The sequence below is a fragment of the Phodopus roborovskii genome, unplaced genomic scaffold (assembly GCF_943737965.1).
Source record: "Phodopus roborovskii unplaced genomic scaffold, PHOROB, whole genome shotgun sequence".
Taxonomy (NCBI): domain Eukaryota; kingdom Metazoa; phylum Chordata; class Mammalia; order Rodentia; family Cricetidae; genus Phodopus; species Phodopus roborovskii.
The window spans coordinates 8,960,896-8,981,372 of NW_026126514.1; the positions used below are offsets into that span (position 1 = coordinate 8,960,896).

A 20,477-nucleotide genomic window follows, 5' to 3' on the forward strand; every position below is an offset into this window, starting at 1 on the left:
TGGTTTCTTCAAGTGCCATCCACTTGCCTGCAAATTTCAAGATACCATTATTTTTTTTCTCCTCAGAGTAGTATTCCATTGTGTAGATGTGCCACATCTTCAGTAACCATTCTTCAATTGAGGGGCATCTAGGTTGCTTCCAGGTTCTTGCTATTACAAATAGTGCTGCTATGAACATAGTTGAATAGATGTCTTTGTTGCAAAAACAGTGGTTAGATGCTACGAAGCAAGTGGCAATGCCTTAACTGTAGGCATGTTGTTAGGCCCAAGGGCCTCTTCCATCCTTGTCAAAGGGAGTGCTAACCTTCTCTCCTTTCATACAACACTGTTGTTTTGTTTTTTGAGACAGGGTTTCCCCCTGTAGCTCTGGCTAACCTGGAACTCACTGTGTACCCCAGGATGTCCTGGAACTCAGAGGTCTGCCTGCCTCTGCCTCCTGAGTGCCAGGATTAAAAGCATGCACCATCATTGCCTGGCTGCCACAAGTGCTCTTTTTTTTTATTTTTTTTGTTTTTGAGACAGGGTTTCTCTCTGACTTTGGAGGCTGTCCTGGAACTAGCTCTTGTAGACCTGTGGACTAGGCTGGTCTTGAATTCATGCAGATCTGCCTGCCTCTGCCTCCCAAGTGCTGGGAATAAAGGCATGCACCACCACTGCCCAGCTTTATTTTTTGGGGGGCAGCAAGTGTTCTTAACTGCTGAGCCATCTTTCCACTCAAAGATCAAGTCTTTCTATATAGATTAGCTAGCCTCTAATTTACAATCCTCCTGACTTAGCCTCCAAAATACTGGGTTTATAGGTGTGAAATAATCTGCTATCTTAAAATGTTTAAGGAGATACATTTATGACTTTTTTTTTTGTCTTAGGAATCTGACTTTCTTTGTCTGCTTGGAGAAGGCTACATATTTGGAAGTGAACATAGTGAGTTAAACAGCGATGGTGATGGAAATATGTACCCATATGAAGAAGATGAAGACCAAAAATATAATATGTATGAAAGTGATTTTCAGTTAGAATCGGACTTTTATGCAGCTTCTGAAGGGACTTCGTTTGAAGACCAAATTTCAACATCAGAAGCCCGTGAAGAGTTCAGGGTTTCCAAGGAGTCTAAGGACTGGGTGGAAGCTGTAAGTGCGGGAAGTGGAGAGCAGGTTTACAATCCTGATGTGTACCGTGTCTTGCCATCCCTAAGTACTCCTGAAATGCAAGGATTGTTTGGACTGGGGAAAGAAGAAAAAGAAGCTGAAGAGAAGGCTTTTGAAGCAGATACTGAACCCACTCAAGAAAGCTCATTTCAAAGTAGAAAATTAACAGTGGAAGAGAATGACCTAGAGAAATCAAACAATGGTGAACCCCAAATGGAACTTGAGCAAGATCCAAAATCACAGTTTGATTCAGGGACACCAGAATCCAGTCCAGTGCCAGAGGAGCAGTATGAACTAGTGTCTGAGTCAGAGAATGTCCTCAAACCCCAAACCACTGGCTGGCTTGGTAGTGGATTTACAAACTTTTTAGGTTTTGGAGAGGAGGACACAGAACTTGAGGTATTGTCCAAAGAAAGCAATCAGCCGTTACAAGACGTTCCCAATTCTGTTTCACCTGATGAAGAAACCCCAGCTCCATGCAGAGAAATGTCAGCAAACAAGGAAGATACAGTCATTAATGACAGCTCAATTACCAGTCCATCTTGGTTTGACTTTGGTTTTGGGATGCTAGGCCTTGCATATGCTGATGAAGACAAAAGCATTTCAGACAATGGGAAACATGAAGATGGTGAGGTAGATAACCACAAAGATCCTATAGCAAATACCTTTGACCCTGGAAAGGAACAAGAAAGGACAATGGTAACAGTTGTGGAAACAGAAGATCAGGTAGATGAGGAAAGAGCCCTGGAAAAGACAGATAATTCTGATTCTTTGCAGTATCTGAAGAAATTCTTCCATAACCCTTGGAGCTTCCAGAGTGTCCCAGAGGACACAGAGTTACCATTTTCGACACAGATGCTGGATCAAGATAATAGAGTTGAAAATGACAAAGCTGAAGAACTTTCCACTGAACATTCTGCTGCAGAGAGCATGAAAGATTCCATGATACTGGAGGACAGACACAGCCTGTCAGGTTGGTATGAGAAGATTTATAATGTATTTGTTAATTTCTTTTCATACGTACCTATTGGATGAAAAGTTTCACGTTTGCACTGGGGAGATGGTTCAGTGTACCAAGCACCTGTTGCATAGGCACAAGGAGGAATTTGGCTTCTCCCCAGACAGAGGAAGAGCAGTGCAGGCATGGTGGCTACTTGTAAACTTGGCACCAGAAGGCAGAGGCAGAGGAATACAGGAGCAAGATGGCTGCCTAGACTAGCTGGAACTGTTGAGTTGCAACTTCAGTGAGAGACTTTGCTTCAGTAAGTAAGGTGCAGAGCAACCGAGGTGGACAGAAGATGTTCACTCAGGCCTTCACATGCACACACTCGCACACACCCAAATACACACACACTCTGTTTGTTTATTTGTTTACTTCATTTATTCTTCTCTCATATATTCCGTCCTGGTCATGGTTGCCCCTCCCTCCACTCAGAAGGGGACACATTTGCATTAGAACCAATACATTTTCCTGTATTTCGAGAACTGTTAATATCTCAATATTCTCCAAAATGTGAGCCTTCTGTTTGCTCCCTCAACTATGTGGTGTGGTGTTGTGTGGTATGGTATGGCATGACATGGCATGGCATGACATGGTATGGTATGGTATGGTATGGTATATACTAATGGAATGGAATGGACATGGGATTAAAGGGACAACCAATGCCAGGCCTGGTGGTTCACACCTTTAATTCCAGCACTAGGGAGGCAGAGGCAGAGGCAGAGGCAGAGGCAGAGGCAGACTGATCTCTGCGTTCAAGGCCAGCCTGGTCTGTAGAATAAGTTTCAGGACAGCCAGAGTTACACAGAGAAACCTTATCTTCAAAAAAATGTGAAAAAACAAAAGAGAACATAAAGGGGCAACTAAGGATGGAATTTGAATGGAATGAATCCTCAAAAGAGCATAAAGGACAATGTGTGACATTTGATTGGTACCTTATCATTTTCAGACTTCTTCCTAATAGCCTAGTGATTCTGGTCTTTTTTTGTATAAATATTTGATCTCCAGGACTCACACAGTACAAGGAAAATATTGACTTCCGCAAAAGGCCTCTGACCTCCACACAGGTGCTGTGCACACATGTGTCCAGATGCACGCGCTTGAGTGGTACTAGGTTTTATATTTAGTGGTGCATATTAGTACTTACACAAGTTTTGGAACTTGGAGATCAATTACTGTAAGTTCTAGAATGGCTTTTCTTGTTGTAACTATTTGTTCTATATATGACATAGAGTTAGCTACCAATACTGAGCATCCTGTAGATACTGTAAATAATTTTGATCATTCTGATTCCCTGGTTATCTAACAGATAAAGTAAGCAAAATCTGTTTCATTGAGTGTTGTCTGCATATTTTATCTTTTTACACACATGTTTCTAACAGGAATGAAATATTTTATTTATTTATTTGAGACAGGGTTTCTCTATGTAATCTTTGCTGACCTGGAACTTGCTCTGTACCAAGAAGGCTTCGAACTTAGAGATTCACTTACCTCTGTCCTCTAGTGTGGGGATCATGGGGATCAAAGAATGTATCACCATGCCTGGCAGAAATCTTTTTTTTTTTAATTTTACTATTTTATTTATGTGAGTGTTTTGCCTGTAGGTATGTTTGTGAACCACCAGAAACCAGCATTGAGTCCACTGGAATTGGAGTTATACATGGTTTTAAGCCTTTATGTGGGGGCTGGGAATTGAACCTGGGTCCTCTGCAAATACAACAAGTACTCTTAACCACTGAGCCATTCTTCCAGCTTCAGGAATGAAATTAAAAAAAATTATTTACTTACTTTAAAAATATGTATTTTTATGTGTGTGTGTATGTGTTTGTATGCATGTGTCAAGAAGTGTATGTGATGATCAGAGGACAAATTGTAGGATTCTCTCTCTCTCTCTTTTTTTTTTTTCAAGACAGGGTTTCTCTTTGTAGTCCTGGCTGTCCTGGAACTCACTCTGTAAACCAGGCTGACCTCGAACTCACAGAGATCTACCTGTGTCTGTCTGTCTTCCTAGTGCTGGGATAAAAAGCATGCATCTTCATTGCCTGGCAAGGAATGAAATCTTAATGGGATCTGCTTATTGTCCTTAATCATGAGCTTATATAGTAGAAGAAAGTTGTTGATGTTTATTAGTTTCTGGTTTTCCTTTCTTTAAAATATGGGTCTTGCTAGGTCTTGAATTTGGGTCAAGCTGATCTTGAATTTGTGATTCCTGTCTTTGTTTATGAAATGTTGGGATTACAGGCCTGGGTTACCTTGTTTGGCTTCAGTTTTCCCTCCATGTTTTAATCTTTTTAGAAAATTATATTTGCTTGCTTAAAACACAAATTTTAGGACAAAAAAATGAAAGAATGGAATAGATCTGAGTAAAGTCTTTTCTTTTTTTTTCCTTTTTCTTTTTCTTTTTTTTTTTTTTTTGATCTATCTTGGTCAATGTATAAAGGAAGCACTATATAGTCATCTGACAATCTGACGTATAGGTCAGATGACATACAGGTCAAGGCTTGTCTTAACCTCCAGCCCTGTGAATGGGCATGTTATGTCACATGCACAAAGGACTTCAGAGGTTATTCTCTGGGTACAATGTAATCTCAGGGTTCTTCATGAGAAGAAAGCAGGACAATGCAAGTATGAGGTGAGAAGACTCTATACCTCTGGTGTGAAATGGAGAATGGTGCTATGAAGCGAGGGATTTGGGGATGCTTCAGGAAAGCTACAAAAGGCAAGGATCTGAATTTTTCTTAAAGTCTCCAGAAGGAACATAGTTTTGCAAATATGGCTTTAAGATTTTGATTCCAAAAGTCTAACAGAGAAAAGTCTATTACTTAAGCCAAAAGCTTGTGGTCATTTGTCACATTGCTTTAAGAACTTGTACAGGCCATGGCTAATGATTTGTGCATTTTCTCAAATGAAGTGTCATACCAGTGGTCATGTTGCTTCAAACAATAACTTTCTGGAAAATAAAAAGGAGCCAACTATGAAGCAAGTATTTTAGAAAAGACATTTCTCTTTATGTATTTGTAGATACGGCCTCTGAAGAAGAGTTACCTATGAGATCCCATGAAGGAATACTTTCCAAAACCTCATCTTCAAACAGGTATGAGGAAGATTCAGAATCATGGGTGGACCCTGAAGGGTCTGCTGTGGCAGAAGCTGACACATCTGTGGAAGGTGTGTTGCTCCGTAGTCAGCTGGTTTCTCAAAAAGGTAAGAGATGCTTACCTGTTCTAGTTCATTGGCCAAAGAAGAAATTAGATTCAGAAATTATATATCAAGTGGTGATATGTTTTATTTCTAAAACAACAGAACATGATGCAGAGTTTCAGATTTTGAAGTATTTATTTCAAATCGATGTCTACGGCTTCATGAATTTTGCTTTTTCACCAATTGAAATTCTTATAGAAAGGGTGAGTCAGATTTAAATTTTTCTGTTTGTTTTTAATTATTTTACTTTACTTTTTTCTTATTTTACATATCTATCCCAGTTCCCTCTCCCTCCCTCTCTCCCACCCTCCCATGCCCCCCCACCCTCCCAACCCATCCCCCTCCTCCACATGTAGGGTGATGTCTTCCAGGAGGGGTCATCTAAATCTGTCAAGTCATTTGGAGCAGGGTCTATGGCCTCCCTCCTGCCTGTAGGTTAGGGGAGTATCCCTCCATGGGGAATGTGCTCCCAAAGTCCTTTTGCGCACCAGGAGTATATTTGGTTTCCACTGTCAGAGGTCCCTTAAGCTGTCCAGGCCTTCCAACTGAGACCCAAGTTCAGGGGGTCTGAGCCGGTCCAATGCTGGATTCCCAGCTCTCAGTCTGGGGGCCCATTAGCTCCTCCTTGTTCAGGTCAGCTCAGATTTAAAATTTTTATCTAATTTCTCTCTCTCTCTCTCTCTCTCTCTCTCTCTCTCTCTCTCTCTCTCTCTCTCTGTGTGTGTGTGTGTGTGTATGTGTGTGTGTGTGTGCGTGCTTGTGTGAACAACAATATATATGTGAAGGTCAGAGGACAGTTTGTTCTCTTTCTACCACGTGGGCCTTAGGCATCAAACCTATTAGTCTTGGCAGCAGGCACCTCTACCAGATGAGCCATCTCACCTACCCCAATGGACTTTTAAATCTCTTGCAATCTTTTTTTTTTTTTTTTTAAATAGGCTTGAGTGACTCTTCCCTCTACAAGCCTCACAGCGCTTCCCTTTTCATGAAATCTTATGTGTGAGTTCTCCTTAGATAAAGGTTTTGTTAATAGATGTTGTTAGGAGTATCCCCCCACCTCCAGGCAAGGTTTCTGTGTGTAACCCTGGCTGTCCTGGAACCCAATCTGTAGAACAGGCTTGCTTCAAACTCAGAGATCTGTCTTCCTCTGCCTCATGAATGCTAGGATTAAAGGCATGCACCACTATGGCCCAGTAGGAATTTTCTTTAAAAAAGATTGTTAATAATGCTTTTCTTTCTTTTTTGTTTGGTTTTTCGAGTCAGGGTTTCCCTGTGTAACTTTGGAGGCAGTTGGATATCTGTGAGTTCGAGACCAGCCTGGTCTATAGAGCTAGTTCCAGGACAGCCTTCAAAGCCACAGAGAAACCCTGTATCAAAAAAACCAAAAACCAACCAACCAACCAAACAAAAAACTTATTACTAAATGAGGTATAGTTTTGCAACAAGGCCATACTTTAGTATTTAGTACAAAAGAAATCTTCTGCTGCTGGATGGTGGTGGCACACATGGCAGGCAGAGGCAGGCAAATAAATCTGAGTTCAGGGCCAGCCCGGTTTATAGACTGAGTTGCAGGACAGCCAGGTCTACACAGAAAAACTCTATCTGGGGGAAAAACAAACAAACAAACAAACAAAAATATCCTCCACTAAAAATTATACCAGAGAAATTAAGAAGTTGAAAAAATAATTTACTAATTAGAGCACGATATTTGAGTCTCTGTAAAGTATTTATTTAATGAAACCTACTAAGTGTGCTTACTTTGTGGGTTTAGTAATTATATTTTCTTTAATTATCTTGGTTGAAATTATTTAGACATGAAAATATTGAATTTAAATTTATTTTAATTATCTTGTGGTCTTGGAAAGTTGTATCTTTGGAGAAGGCATCTTAGTATTAAACCTTCAGTGTTCAGGCCCGAGACTAGTTAACAAGTTCCTTATGAAGTTGTACATCATTTTTTAAAAGTCATTGTTGGGCCTGAAGGTGGTGGTGTACACCTTTAATCCCGTTCTCTGGAGGCAGAGGCAGACCGATCTCTGTGACTTTGAGACCAACCTGGTATACAAAGTGAGTTCCAGTGCAGCCAGAGCTACACAGAGAAACCCTGCCTGGTAAAAACAAACAAAACAAAGTCATTGTTGCACTGGCAGTAGCATGAATATTAAAAACCCAGAGACAGATTAAGGCTGAAGATCAAAGAAGCAAAGTGGCCAGCTACTAGAGAGTTCTCACCTCTACCAATGCTCAGACCAAAAGAGGGATCCATTGAACCTCAGACTCACTTGGCTCATATCTTCTCCTGCCTTACATTCTTCTTTAGTGCTGGGATTAAAGGCATGGGATCCCAAGTGCTGAGATCACCTTTGTGTGAGCTCTGTTTCTCTTTTAGACTGATTCAATCTTGTGTAGCCCAGGGTGGCCTTGAACTCACATCTGCCTCTGTCTCCTGAGTCCTGGAATTAAAGTTATGTACCACCACTGTCCTCTATGGCTAACTAGTGTGGCTAGCTTTGCACTCTGATCTTCAGGCAAGCTTTATTTGTTAGATGATAAACAAAATATCACCACATTGGCAACGTGATCTAGTGAGTGATCCAGCTCCATGGAGGAGATAACTTGCTTGGGTTGCACAGGTGTTGGGTTTAGTTCCCCAGTACTGAGAACAACTGTAACAAAAAACAGTGAACACACACACACACACACACACACACACACACACACACACACACACACGTCCACACAGTCAATTGTCAATATTTAAAATGCGAGTTCATTTAACTTCGGTTTCTCTCAAAAAGCTAAAAGATTGTTGTAGAAACTTTTCTAGTCTGGCAACCAGAAGCACAGGCTCGTACTAATGACAAATGTAGACTTGTACTGTATAACTGTTTGCATGGATTTCACCTGCTTGGCTTCTTTGGAGCCCACAGCCCACAATCATAGGATTAAATGTTCTGAAGAACCTCTAACAAACCTGGAACCTAGCAATCTGGCACAGCTTTGAGGCACCCATAACAGATCTGAAAAGTTACTGCAGACCAAAAAAAAAAAAAAAAAAAAAAAAAAAAAAAGCAATTTACCAGTTAATCTTGAGTGATATTTTTTCTTTCACAGTTGAGGTGATTGCTTGATTTAATTAGTATTTCAGATATATTATGTGTATATGTACTTCCTTGTATCACTCAAATAATAGCAGCCAACACAGCTTTTTATCTTTATTTTATAGCTGAGGAACCTCTTGAGGTTCTAACATTCATCTACTCCACAGAATGATTCATTTATAGGTGTCATAGACAAGGAGATGGCCCATTCAGGTTGAACAGGTAGCTCCTGATTCAACATATTCTGAGAACAACTCTTACATCATACAGACAGAGAATAGCAATGTGGGACAGCAGTGCTGATTTCCTTCCAAAGGAAGAGTGCTTCTGTGTTATGTGCATCTCTAGTGCTGAACTAAGTGGGGGCAGCTAGTCCTTACAGCTCTGACATAGGGCCTTCATGAGGGAAACAAGTTTCTAGGCTGTGGATTAGGTTTTCTGGTTAGCAATGTCTAGAGCCTGTGGATGCTGCCATAGCGGTTATGAGCACTTATAGCATTTGCTGTCCATTTCCTTGAAAGCTGGTCCTTAATAAGATAATAAAATCTCATATCTACTTATGGAGAACAGTCTTTGAATATCTTTCATCTGGTAGAAATTTGTTTGAATAGATTATAGAATAATAGTAATTAGTAATCTTAGGATTTTTTTCAGTTGTGGATTTTAATGTGATATGTATAATATTTAAGAAAATACCTACATACAGGTATACATATGTGTGCACACATATATTTAATAAGTTATGGGGTCCATGAAATTGGATTATGGGTTGGTTGTCACAGCTCCACCTGTAGTACCCCTTTTTCTCAGTGTCAAAACAGGATCACACTCTGTGTGGACACGGAAATGCAGAAGGTTTAAAATCTGGAATCTTTCTCAAGGATATGAAGTAGTCAAGAGAACTTATTTTACATGTTAGGGTATTTTAACATGAACCTCCTAAGATATGGACCCGGAAGCTCTGGGTGAAGAGGTAAATGTCTCTGTGATTGTGTTCAGAAATTAGATTTAGGACTTTGCACTGACTATTAAGTTTACTATGTTTGCTATAGGTATGCTTGGGTTTTTCTTCTTTCTCAAATTTCACTTGTCTCATTTCTGCAGTAACACTTGGAAAGGGGAACATATTAATGTAGGGAAGATCGGCTGAGCAAAGCAATTTTTCCCTTTCTATTTAGAGATCCTAAAATCCCAGTAAGATTCTGGAGCCCATTAAAGATGCCCAGACCCACTGAAGAATTTTTATTTGAGTAATATTGAGTAATATTTACGCATCTTTGAAATTCTAAAGATAAAATTTCAATTACACTTCTGGCTTTAGTATTTACATAAGCTAATTTATACACCAACGTATGAAATTTGTGCACTGCCTTAAAGCTGGAGTATTGAGCAACTTGTGCTATCTCCGAAAGTAGCAGTTTCTGAAACTCCCTAGGGTGATGTGGCAAAGAACAATTTGAGTTTCAACAAAGTAGGCCTCAGTTTGGTCTGAAATCACTGGCTGTAACTGTAGATGTTTCTGATTTTGTGTGTGAGTGCTTGTGTCATGAGAGTGATGTTTTCACTAGAAGGTTATATTGCAGAAGTTTACAAAGAGTTTATGATCCGTTTATCAAGTTCTCTTGGGTTAGCTGCTCCTGTCTGAATTACTTCACTGAAGTTTTGGATAAGATGATGGTGTCGGTAAAGAAGACATACGTTAGAGACAGGTTATCGATTAAATAAATAAATCATCTTTCCCAGTACTTCACGCAATGGCTGTAAAAATAGAGCCCTAAATTTAGAGGAGAAGCTGCTAAGTTTAGTTCCTTTCTCAGGGTGCGTCTGGTGCAGAGCAGAAGTCCACTCACCGGCTTGATTTAGGAACCTGGGCTCCAGCGGACTTTTAGCCAGGGGAGCCTGTCTAGTGCTTAGTAGGTGAACTCAGGTGAGTGAACCTGAATGCTGGGCATAGGAGGATCGAAGTGTGCTTGAACAGGAGAGGTTAAACTCCGACCAGAGCACACAGTAGACACTAAAGCCTCGGTGTTCAGAGTTCGAAGTGCGGACGCGTCGTCTCCTGCGCCAGAGACCATTTTCTGACCCGGATTAGGACGGAGGTCGGTGTCTTTGCGTAGGAGACTACGGGCTACTACACTGTGGTTTTTGGACTGCAGAGGATAGGACAGAGTGCGATAGGAGCTGGGACGAGGGGTCTGCGCGCTTTCACTCCGGGGCTGTGTCCAAGGCCTCGGGGTGCAGGGCTGCAGCCCCCCCCCCCCCCCCCCCCCCCCCGGTGCTTCAGCTTGAAGTGCTCCAACTCTTCCGTACTCTGGTGTTGGAGATCGGAGTGCGGGCCCTTTAAGTGCGAGCGCGGACGTGTCCGCGGAGCTAAGGCGGTGGAGGGGGCGTCTCCGACGCGCCGGCGAGACCAAGGCCGGGGGTGCGACGAGGGCTCCCCTGACAGGGCCGCAGTGGTGCGAGCCGGCCGGCGGCGCCTTCCCGTTCCCAGCGCCCCGCTGACTGCGCCCGGGTCTGCTGCTGGCCGGCTGGCCGGCTGCGAGGCCCCGCACCGTGGGCGCGGCGATGGCGGGGCCCCGGACCGCCGCCGCGGTGTGCCTATGGCGGATTTTGGAGCTGCTGCGCGGGGTGAGTCCTGGGCGCGGGAGCCCCGGGCCCGGTGGGGCCGAGCGGCCGTGGCGGGGAAGCAGGAGCTCGGCGCGCCCGCCCGGCCTGTGCTCGGCTGCTGAATGCCGCTCGGGGAAGGGTCCCGGCGACCCGGAAGGCAAGTTGGAAGTCCCAGAGTGGCCCGTGTGGTTCCCGACTCCCGAGTTAATTTTCCTGAGCGTTATTTGTTTTGGACAGGGGTCAGTTACACGTGGTTCTTCTGACTGCGGGGAAACTGGAGTTTCTTGGTGATGAAACTTCTTAAGAGGACACCTAAGCCGGGGCCGGAGCTAAGATTCTAATTCTGCATTATTTTTGCCCAGTAAAGAATGCCCTTTGTAGATGCTTGAACCGTAGAGTTCCTTCCTCTTTTTTGTATTGTTAGTGTAAAAGGTGTTCTTGTAAATTCTACAGATAGTGAACGCTCAGGATCCAAAGTATATATGGGTTTTGTTTTTTTTTTCTGTTTCATTTTGTAACCAGGTGGCAGAGATTTTGCTCTTTAAGTGTTTGCAGGTAGCTGTGTTGTTAACTCGTTTAGGGACACACAACACAACACACAACACAACACACAACACACACAGGTTTTGAAAACTGCATTGCATTTTTAAAAAGACCATTTAAATATTGCAGCTGTTCCAATTAACCAGTTCTAATTATCTTCATGTTCTGTGAATTTAAAGCAGTAATGTCATGCTCACGGTTCATTTGCCCATGAATGAAAAAGCTCTGTGCAGGTTCTAAATGAACTAAGGATTTTGGTCATTGTCATCATGTTGGCTTTTTAGGGAGAGAACACACAAAATTAATCCACAGTAGAAGCCTGTTGCCTATAGCAGACTTCGTGCAAAACAAGGGAAGGGAGAGATTGTATTTTCTTGGGTTGGGTTGTTCTTTAGACTAGCAAATAAGTTTAAGTGGATGAGATGTGAAAACATAGCATGTATAGGAGTTCTGCTGCTCAGAGCATAAGTGAGCCAAGGGCGTAATGTGAACTGATGCTTACTGTAGACAAGCGGGTCCCAAGGACTGTTGTGGGGTGCAAGAGAACCACCAAAGGCTCTTCAGTGGTGAGACCTATAGGAAAAAATGTATAGATTTTCCTGATAGTGTGTAGTTCAGATGTCAGGGAAACACACACACACACACACACACACACACACAGAGAGAGAGAGAGAGAGAGAGAGAGAAGGAGAGTTGACAGTGGTAAGGGTACAGAAGTTGGTCCTAAACGGGGCAAGAAGTAAGAGGTAAAATGGGTATGACTTTCTTGATTAGCTGGGGAGAATCTGGAGTAATCCTGAACTCCTGGCTGTGTCAGCCAAGTTACTGAGATGGGGTTTACAGAAAGAGAATCGTATAGTATTGTAGGTGAGAGGTAATTTCAGATCACACACATCGCCCTCAAAATCAACAGTTAGGGCCTAAGGAGTTGGCTCAGTGGGGAAAGTGCTTGCTATGCAATCATGATCTGGAGTTGGAGCCCTCTAAGGCAATATAAATGCTGGATGGAAGTGTGTATGGAGGAATCCCAGGTTCAGTAGTCATCAGCCTAGCAGAGTATATGTGAGCTCTAGATTCAGTGAGAGACCCTGTCTCAGAAAAGTTAAGGTGGAGAAGGAAGACATTGCCACATCAGCCTCTGGCTTTTCTGTGCATGCTCATGCAGCAGACACATAACACACACACACAGCTAGCAGTTGCCAACACTTGGTTTTGTTAAGGTTGGGGATGAGGGACATGGAGAGATTTTGCAGACTTGACAGGATTTTCTGTGGTTCAGTGGGCTGTGTGGATGTGTGTTGTGTTTTGTAGGGGAACAGTTCTCTCCCCTTCAGGATGGTGTTAGCTGTGGGTCTTCTGTTGGTGCTGTTTGTCAGATTGAGAAATGTAATCCTAGGTGTTTGATTTTTGTCACATATTTTCTTAGTATCTGTTGAGATCTTTTTTTCTTTATTTCTTTTACTGTGGTATATGACATTGATTTTTTTTTAAACTTGAAAATTGCATTCATCTCTCTCTCTTTCTCTCTCTCTCTCTCTCTCTCTGTGTGTGTGTGTGTGTGTGTGTGTGTGTGTGTGTGTGTGTGCATGGAAATCCAAAGACCCAAGAGTCTTGTTTTTTTTCTACCATGTAGGTTCTGGGGGTCAAACTCAGGTTTTCAGGCTTGGTGGCAAAGTTCTTAACCTGCTGAGCCATCTGCTTGGCACAATAACTTTTTTATTTAGATTTAGTTATTATATATACTGTGTTCTGTCTGCATATATCCCTGCAGGCCAGTAGAGGGCACCAGATCTTATTACATATGGTTGTGAGCCACCATGTGGGTGCTGGGAACCAAACCTGGGTCATTTATCTATAAGAATGACAAATGCTCTTATCTGCTGAGTCTCTCCAGCCCATCCTGTTTTTTGATGGCTAATTTTAACTCATTATAATCAGAGAACATCTTAAGATGTGATTTTTTTTCTTTTTCTTTTTTTCTTTTTTGATTTTTTTGAGACAGAGTTTCTCTATATTGCTTTGGAGCCTGTACTGAAACTAGCTCTGTAGACCAGGCTGGCCTTGAACTCACAGAGATCTGCCTGCCTCTGCCTCCTTAGTGCTGGGAGGCATGTACCATCAATGCCCAGCAAGATGTGAATTCTCTAAATGAATTTTTACTGTTTTATATTACGCGTATGTGTGTATATGTGTGTGTGTCTGTGCTTGTGGATTCAGGTACCTGAGGAAGCCAGAAGAGGGCCTCAGATCTCCCAGAGCTAGAATTAGGGGCAGCCTGCCATGGGTTCTGGGAACTGAAGTCTAGTCCACTGCAAGAGCAGCAAATGTGTTCAGCTGCTGAGCCGTTTCTCTGGGCTGGGCTTTGTGATTTGATTATTTAAAAAAAAAATTGAAGTTTATTTTAGCTTGATTCATGGATTTGTTCTGAAGAATCTTCTGTGTACATTTGAGAATGAATGTCTTTCTGCTGTTTAGTATTTTGTTAGTATGTTAGTCTGTTTTGTAGTGTTGTTCCAGTTTTCTCTTTTAATGCTGACTCACTAAAAGTGAGATCTTGAAATCCCTAACTACTGTTGATGAATGGTCTGTTTTTTCCTTTACTTCACCAGATTTTCTTCATTTTGTGGTTCTCTTAAAGACTGAGCTAGCCTTCGCCATCACATCTTTGTTTCTAGTAACAGTTTTTGTCCTAAAGTCTTTTTTATCTGCTATCAGAGTAGTCAGTTCACCTGTTTATGATCAGTTAGTATCTGGGGCCTGGCGCTAAAGAATAGAATAACCTACTGAGGAGGATGGACTCAGGAAGAGGTAAAATATGCAATCAACTGCATTTAAGAAGGAATGCAGAGGGCTTGGTTATACATTCATGATCTATGGGGAGAGATGATGGAGAGAGTAGACTTGACTGAATATCTGTCCTTGTGATTCTGGAGGCAAATCCTTTTTATCATTGCTTAGCAATGTGGTATCCCACTTTTGTGTATTGGGCCCAGGGGAGGAAGGGAGAGACGAGATTCGGATAAAAGATTTTTCACCCTTTTCTGAGCCCTTTTAAGGTTGGTGCTGTACCTTAGGAGGCTAACACAGAAGGGTAAAGGAACTCTCCATGAAACCCAGAGCAGAGGCTGTGCACCTCCTCTTTGGATCCTGTCTGGAGTCACAGATGTAAAAAGGAAAATAAAGATACAGGGATTAAAAAAAAAAAAAAGCACAATATTGCATGTATTTATTTGGTAGAAGTTAATAAACTGTAGATAGCAGCTTGGAAGAGGTCCTTGTCATGTACTAGCAAAAAATAGTTTTTTTTGTAGTAACCATCAAAGAATTTGTTTGTTGTTTATTTTGTCAGACCCCCCTCCCCCAAAGTGGATGACTGCTGTGGAGGTTCTAGAGAGTGTGTGTTGATGCCTGGAAAGAGTTAAGCCAATTATTCCTAGGATTGTTTTTCAAAGAGCAGTTTTCTTCTTGGGCTTAAACTGCATTATTTTAACTCAAGATAAGAGCCAGGAGGGAAGGGTTTGAATCCCAAATCTAAAGCTCTTTTAGTTGTTTCCGACCACTCCCCTTTCCCCACCCAACAAACTGCAGATCTGTGTTTTTCCTCTGTGTAGGGAAATGTTTTGTCAAACCCAGTACATATAGATAAGTCATGAACTTGAAGTCAGGGAAAATCACCCAACCCAGGTCATTGATACTCTGTTGTAGTTGGATTTTTTAAAAGGATTCTTTGGGGGTCCCCCACCCATCTCCCAAATAAATACATGGAGATTTATATGAATCCCTGGCCTTAGTTCAGCTTTTTTCCAGTCAGCTTTTCTAACTTAAATTATCCCATTTCTCTTTAACTATGCTTTGCCTCTGGCCTTTTTCCCTTTCTTTATTCTATATGCCTTTCTTCATACTCTGTGGCTGGCCTCTGGTGTCCTCCTCCTCTTCTCCTTTTGTCCCTCGATCTTCTCTAGGTTTCTCCTATTTATTCTTTCTGCATGCCAGCTCTGCCTATCCTCTCTTCTGTAATGGCCTGCTCAGCTGTTAGACCAATCAGGTGTTTTAGACAGGCAAAGTAACACAGTTTTACCGAGTTAAACAAATGCAACATAAAAGAATGCAAAACATCTAAAATATTCCACAACATTCTTTTCTTGACACTCTCTTTATCCTCTAACCCTCCTGGAGGAATCTCCTCATAACTCCTTTTTGAAAACTATTGTTTCACCACACTTAGTCACTTAGTAAGAACAATTGTAAGTTGGCAGAAAATGTGGTTTGAGGCTTTCTGCTTTGTATTATATGGCAGCCCATTCATATGAATAGAGTTGGCCATAGCCATCTGTGCCTGTCTTTGTACCAGTACTGTGGAGGATGCATGTTTATAGGCTTATCTTCTTTGTCTTGAAGGTTGTGGCAGCAGTGCCTGAAGATATGACAGCAAGCTTTGATCCTAGTGAGCCACCATTAGAATTGATATGCGTGGTTGCCCTTGGACTGCTTACCGTTTTCTTCTTTCTTTGGAGAGGCTACCAATCAGTAAGTAACCACACATAGTAAGAGAATGGTCATTCTAGGTTTGTTGTTTTGTTTTTTAAACTTATTTCCTTTTATGTGTATGACTGTTTTACATGCGTGTGAGTGCGTGCGTGCGTGCGTGCGTGCGTGTGTGTGTGCGCGCGCGCGCGCGCGCGCGTGTGCATGTGTGATGTATTCCTGGTACACACAAAGGTGAGAAGAGGGCATTGTTGGATCCCCTGGTACTGATTGTGAGCTACAATGTGGGTGATGGGAATTGAATCTTGGTCCTCTACAAGAGTAACAAGTGCTCTTAACCACTGAGCCAGCTCTCTAACCCTCATTCTTTATTTAGACTCAACAACTAATTGGGAGAAATTTGTTATTTCAGGGAAATGAGTTAGGTCATTGTGTTCTGGGTTACTCATGGCAATACGTAGTTATTAGAAACTGAACACAGATTTAGAGAAATATTTTTGTGTGTAAGAAATTTTTAAAGGATTTTCTTTGTGAAGATACTACACACTAGTACTAAAGCCCTACCCTTCTTTCTTTCCTTTTTCTTTCTTTTTTTAGGGGGTGGGGAGTTCTGTGTTTGCTTTTTTTAAACAGTATTAAAAGCCAGCAGGTGTATCTACCTCCCAACTTAGAGTAAATAACACTACTGCCATACCTCTCTTGAATCCTGTATTTCTTATTCCTATGCTAATTTTTTTTAAGGAGGGAGTCATACCATATCCTTTCTTTCTGAGACTTCTTTTTAGATGTTGGTCCTTGTGCTTCTGACTGACAGGATTTCTAATTTCTTCATGGTTTTCTAGTTCCCTCCAGAAGGAAACCCTCTATTAGTGTTGCCCTTCCTTATTTTTGTCTCTGTCTTCTAGGTGGCATGAGTCTTGTCTTCTTCCCTTGATTGCTTTACCCTAGCCCCACTGCTCTTGAGGGTGGATTTATCTCTTCCTCATTGAGAGCTGCAACTTAAAAGAAAAAGGTTAATGAGTTTTTTAGAGTCAGTCCAGGTCTAGAGCCCCATGATTTTTTTTTTTTTTTTTTTTGTTGTTTGGTTTTTTTTTTTTTTTTTTTTTTTAATTTCCAGACAGTGTTTCCCTGTGGCTTTGGAGCCTGTCCTGGAACTAGCTCTTGTAGACCAGGCTGGTCTTGAACTCACAGAGATCCACCTGCCTCTGCCTCCCAAGTACTGGGACTAAAGGCATGCTCCACCAACACCCGGCTTCCTCATGATATTTCATAGACTTTTATTTTGATTATTAACCGTAGGAGACTTTATAATGTAGCCTATTTAAAATATTTTGTTTTAGGGCCAAATATATGTGTGGGAAACATGTGTTTAAGTGGAGTTACACAGTTGTCTTTAGAATGAGACTGTTTCAGAGGCTTTAGTATGATAACACATAGTATAAATCTTGATGAATGGGAGATCTTACTATGAAGCATTGTTTTCATTGGAAATAGAATGCTTTAGGGTAATTCATTCACTGTAAGGCCATAAGAAAGTTGTTATCTTAAAGCTGGGGTAGAAGTCATATACATTTACTTGAAAGTGTATTTGTTTTAATGCAATTTTGTTAAAATTTTTTTTCAGATTCAAAGCCGATTTTATGTGGGTAAGTAATCTTTTTTTGGTTTTAGATCTTGTGTTTGTATATAATTTAAAACCTTATAACACTTTAGTCATAATAATCTTTCTTTTGCTTTCTCAGTAAGAGAGAAAAGACTGGCTCTCGAACTTTCTATGCAAATGAAAGAGAAATGTGAACTACTTGAAAAAGTGAGCCTTGCTCAAGAGGAGGTAAGAGGTGTTTGAAAATAACATCCTTCGCTGTGTGGAGCTTAATGGTTCTCCATGTGTTATTCAGTGCCATCAGAGCTTTGTTTCAGAGCAGAGCTCCGTTGCTCATCACCTTCTCTTTGCAGCCACCCTGGTGATGTGTGCAGTGCTTATCTTCCCAGACTAATGAACGCGTTGGAGCACCTTGATTTGCTTATTGCTCATGTAGATTTTGTGAAATTGCCTTTAAAGTCTTTTTCACCTTAAAAGATGACTTTATTACTATTGTGTTTGTCTGTTTGTGTCTGTGTGTGCATTCATGAACCAAGAAGGCATTTGTGTGGTGATCATAGGATGTGGAACAGTCAGTTTTCTCCTTTTACCATATGGGTCCCTGGGATTGAACTCAGGTTATCAAGTCTTGGCAGCAAGCTCCTTAACTACGGAGCCACGTCACTGACCTGTTTCCTTCCTTTTAAAGGCACTCATACTCTTTTTCCCTTTATGCCATATAGAAGTGGGGCTTTTGTTTTTAATATTTTATATCTCCTATGTAAGAGTTTTGTCAGATATATGGATTACAAATCTCTTCTACTCTGTGACTTACATTTCTGTTTTGTTTGGTGTCTTAGAAGGTAGAGGTTTCGAATTACAATTTTATTGTAGCGTAATGTGTCATGAGATTTTTGCTTATCAAGGATGTAAAGGTACTTTTACTTGTTATCATGTAGAGACTTTATTTACTGTTTTCACTTGGGTGGTGTATTAGCTTGCTAGGACTGCTGTGACAAAATGCCTCTTTAGCAGCAGGAGTGAATTTCCTTACAGTTCTGGAAACCAGTCCATGGAGGTGTAGGCAGGCTTTGCTTCCTCTGTGGCCTGCCCCTTGACTTATAGATAGCGCTTTCTGCTTGTTGTGTCTCTCTGTCCTAGTGCTCTCCTCGTAGGATACCAGTCCTATTAGGTTAGAGTCGTCTTAACTGCCTCGTTTTAACTTAGTTATTTTTAAAGGCTTTTTCTGCAAATAACAGGCATTCTGAGGTGCTGAGACTTAAGAGACAGGGTTTCTCTGTATCCCTGGCTGTCCTGGAACTCACTCTGTAGACCAGGCTGGTCTGAACTCACAGATTTTATCTTCCTTACTTGCCTTATTTATCACATGATGTAAATGTCTGTTACCACACATTGCTCTACTAAAACACTGGAGAAGCTGTTAATCTGTTCAGGGGATAGTAGACGACTCACTTCTTTAGATACGTTTTAGTCACTCTTGCTGTTAGAGTTTTCACCCCCAGCAGACTTGGGACAACTTTGCTAGTCACAAGGGTAAAGTTCTGCCATATGTTGCTCAGGCTGGTGGTTGTGGCTTGTTTGCGGACCTGGCTTTGCTCAGCACAATGGTTAGATTGCAAAACTAAGCTCAGAAAATCCAAGGGAATTTTACATATGTGGAGATAGATTCTGTTTGCTTCTTTGGCATCTATTTAGATACAATTTGAGATAAAATTTGTAGTTTTTTACTCACGTATTGCCTTATTTCATTCAGTATGAAGGCTTAGAGTCATCTTTAAAGGAGGCCAACTTTGACAAGGCGTCAACAGAAGCACAGAGTTTGGAGGTAAAAAAAAAAGTATGATTTAAAAGCTAGGGAAAAGATTCTTATTAAAAATACATTATCTTCTCTAAAATAATTTATTTCAGAGAAATATGAAATGGTGTATCTGGAGCTTAAACCTTACAGAAAATGTTAGAGGAAACAGAACATTTGTAGATAGCATAAAACATTTAAAAACAAAACAGTTTCAGCTCTTGGTATTAATTTGTTTTGAGGGATACAAGATCAGTTTACCAGATTTATAGAGAGAAATCCTTCATTCTGTACTCCTGAGAATGTATTGAAAAACTGTTCCTTTTTTTGACATAGTTTGTTCCAGGAGAGAGACAGAACTCTCATAAATTTAAGCATAGTAGAAGACAAGTAAGCTGTGACCATATTATTTTTTTTCTTACCATGGTAGTAGGCATTAACTACAATTAGAACAGAGGTTTACATTGTAAATAGTGGCATGGTGATAAATATTTAATCCCTGTCTACACACTCCATCATGGCCAGTTTTCAGTCAGTAACATATCACTGAATGGAGAGTTTAGGAGAGACAGACAGTTAACTCTCCTGATTCAGAGGACACAATGATTCGTTTTAGCAGACAGATTAGGATGTGATGAAGTGCCTCGATACTGTTTGCAGATGGAAGGGTTGTAAAAAGTGAGTTGTGAGCCTGTATAGTAAGTAGAAGCAGCCTGCTACTGTTGATGATACAATAGAAAACAAACCTTGTCCCTTTTTGATTTATGTGTTCAGTCCAGTGTGGCAGTTCTGTCATCCACTGTCCTCAGTAGGAAATCGGTGTCTTATGATTTAGAATGCCCTTGTAGAATCCACAAGAAATTTAAACCCCAAATAAATTCCTTATTTTTTTTCTTTATTTGTTACCTATGAATATCCTTAAGAACTCTTTGTAGTTGCAATGTTTTATTTGGTAAGCCTCGAGAACCTTTTGTGATTGCTATGTGTTATTTGTGGA

The 20,477-nt window shown here is 41.1% G+C and overlaps 1 protein-coding gene and 2 non-coding genes across 3 annotated transcripts in view; 2 read left to right on the forward strand and 1 right to left on the reverse strand.

Moving 5' to 3' along the window:
• The window catches only part of Mia2 (MIA SH3 domain ER export factor 2), a 69,713-nt gene that overhangs the window by 11,023 nt on the left and 38,213 nt on the right, over positions 1-20,477 (forward strand). Inside the window, exons 4-10 of the mRNA XM_051195894.1 lie at positions 867-2,118; positions 5,167-5,349; positions 5,449-5,549; positions 15,996-16,124; positions 17,707-17,728; positions 17,825-17,913; positions 19,439-19,510. Of these exons, the coding sequence (XP_051051851.1) occupies positions 867-2,118; positions 5,167-5,349; positions 5,449-5,549; positions 15,996-16,124; positions 17,707-17,728; positions 17,825-17,913; positions 19,439-19,510 (1,848 nt within the window). The remainder of the gene's footprint in view (positions 1-866; positions 2,119-5,166; positions 5,350-5,448; positions 5,550-15,995; positions 16,125-17,706; positions 17,729-17,824; positions 17,914-19,438; positions 19,511-20,477) is intronic.
• LOC127230822 (U6atac minor spliceosomal RNA) lies at positions 201-326 on the reverse strand. The gene has a single exon (XR_007835222.1). It is a non-coding gene; the product is annotated as a U6atac minor spliceosomal RNA (small nuclear RNA).
• Positions 14,641-14,762, forward strand: LOC127230821 (small nucleolar RNA SNORA26). The gene has a single exon (XR_007835221.1). It is a non-coding gene; the product is annotated as a small nucleolar RNA SNORA26 (small nucleolar RNA).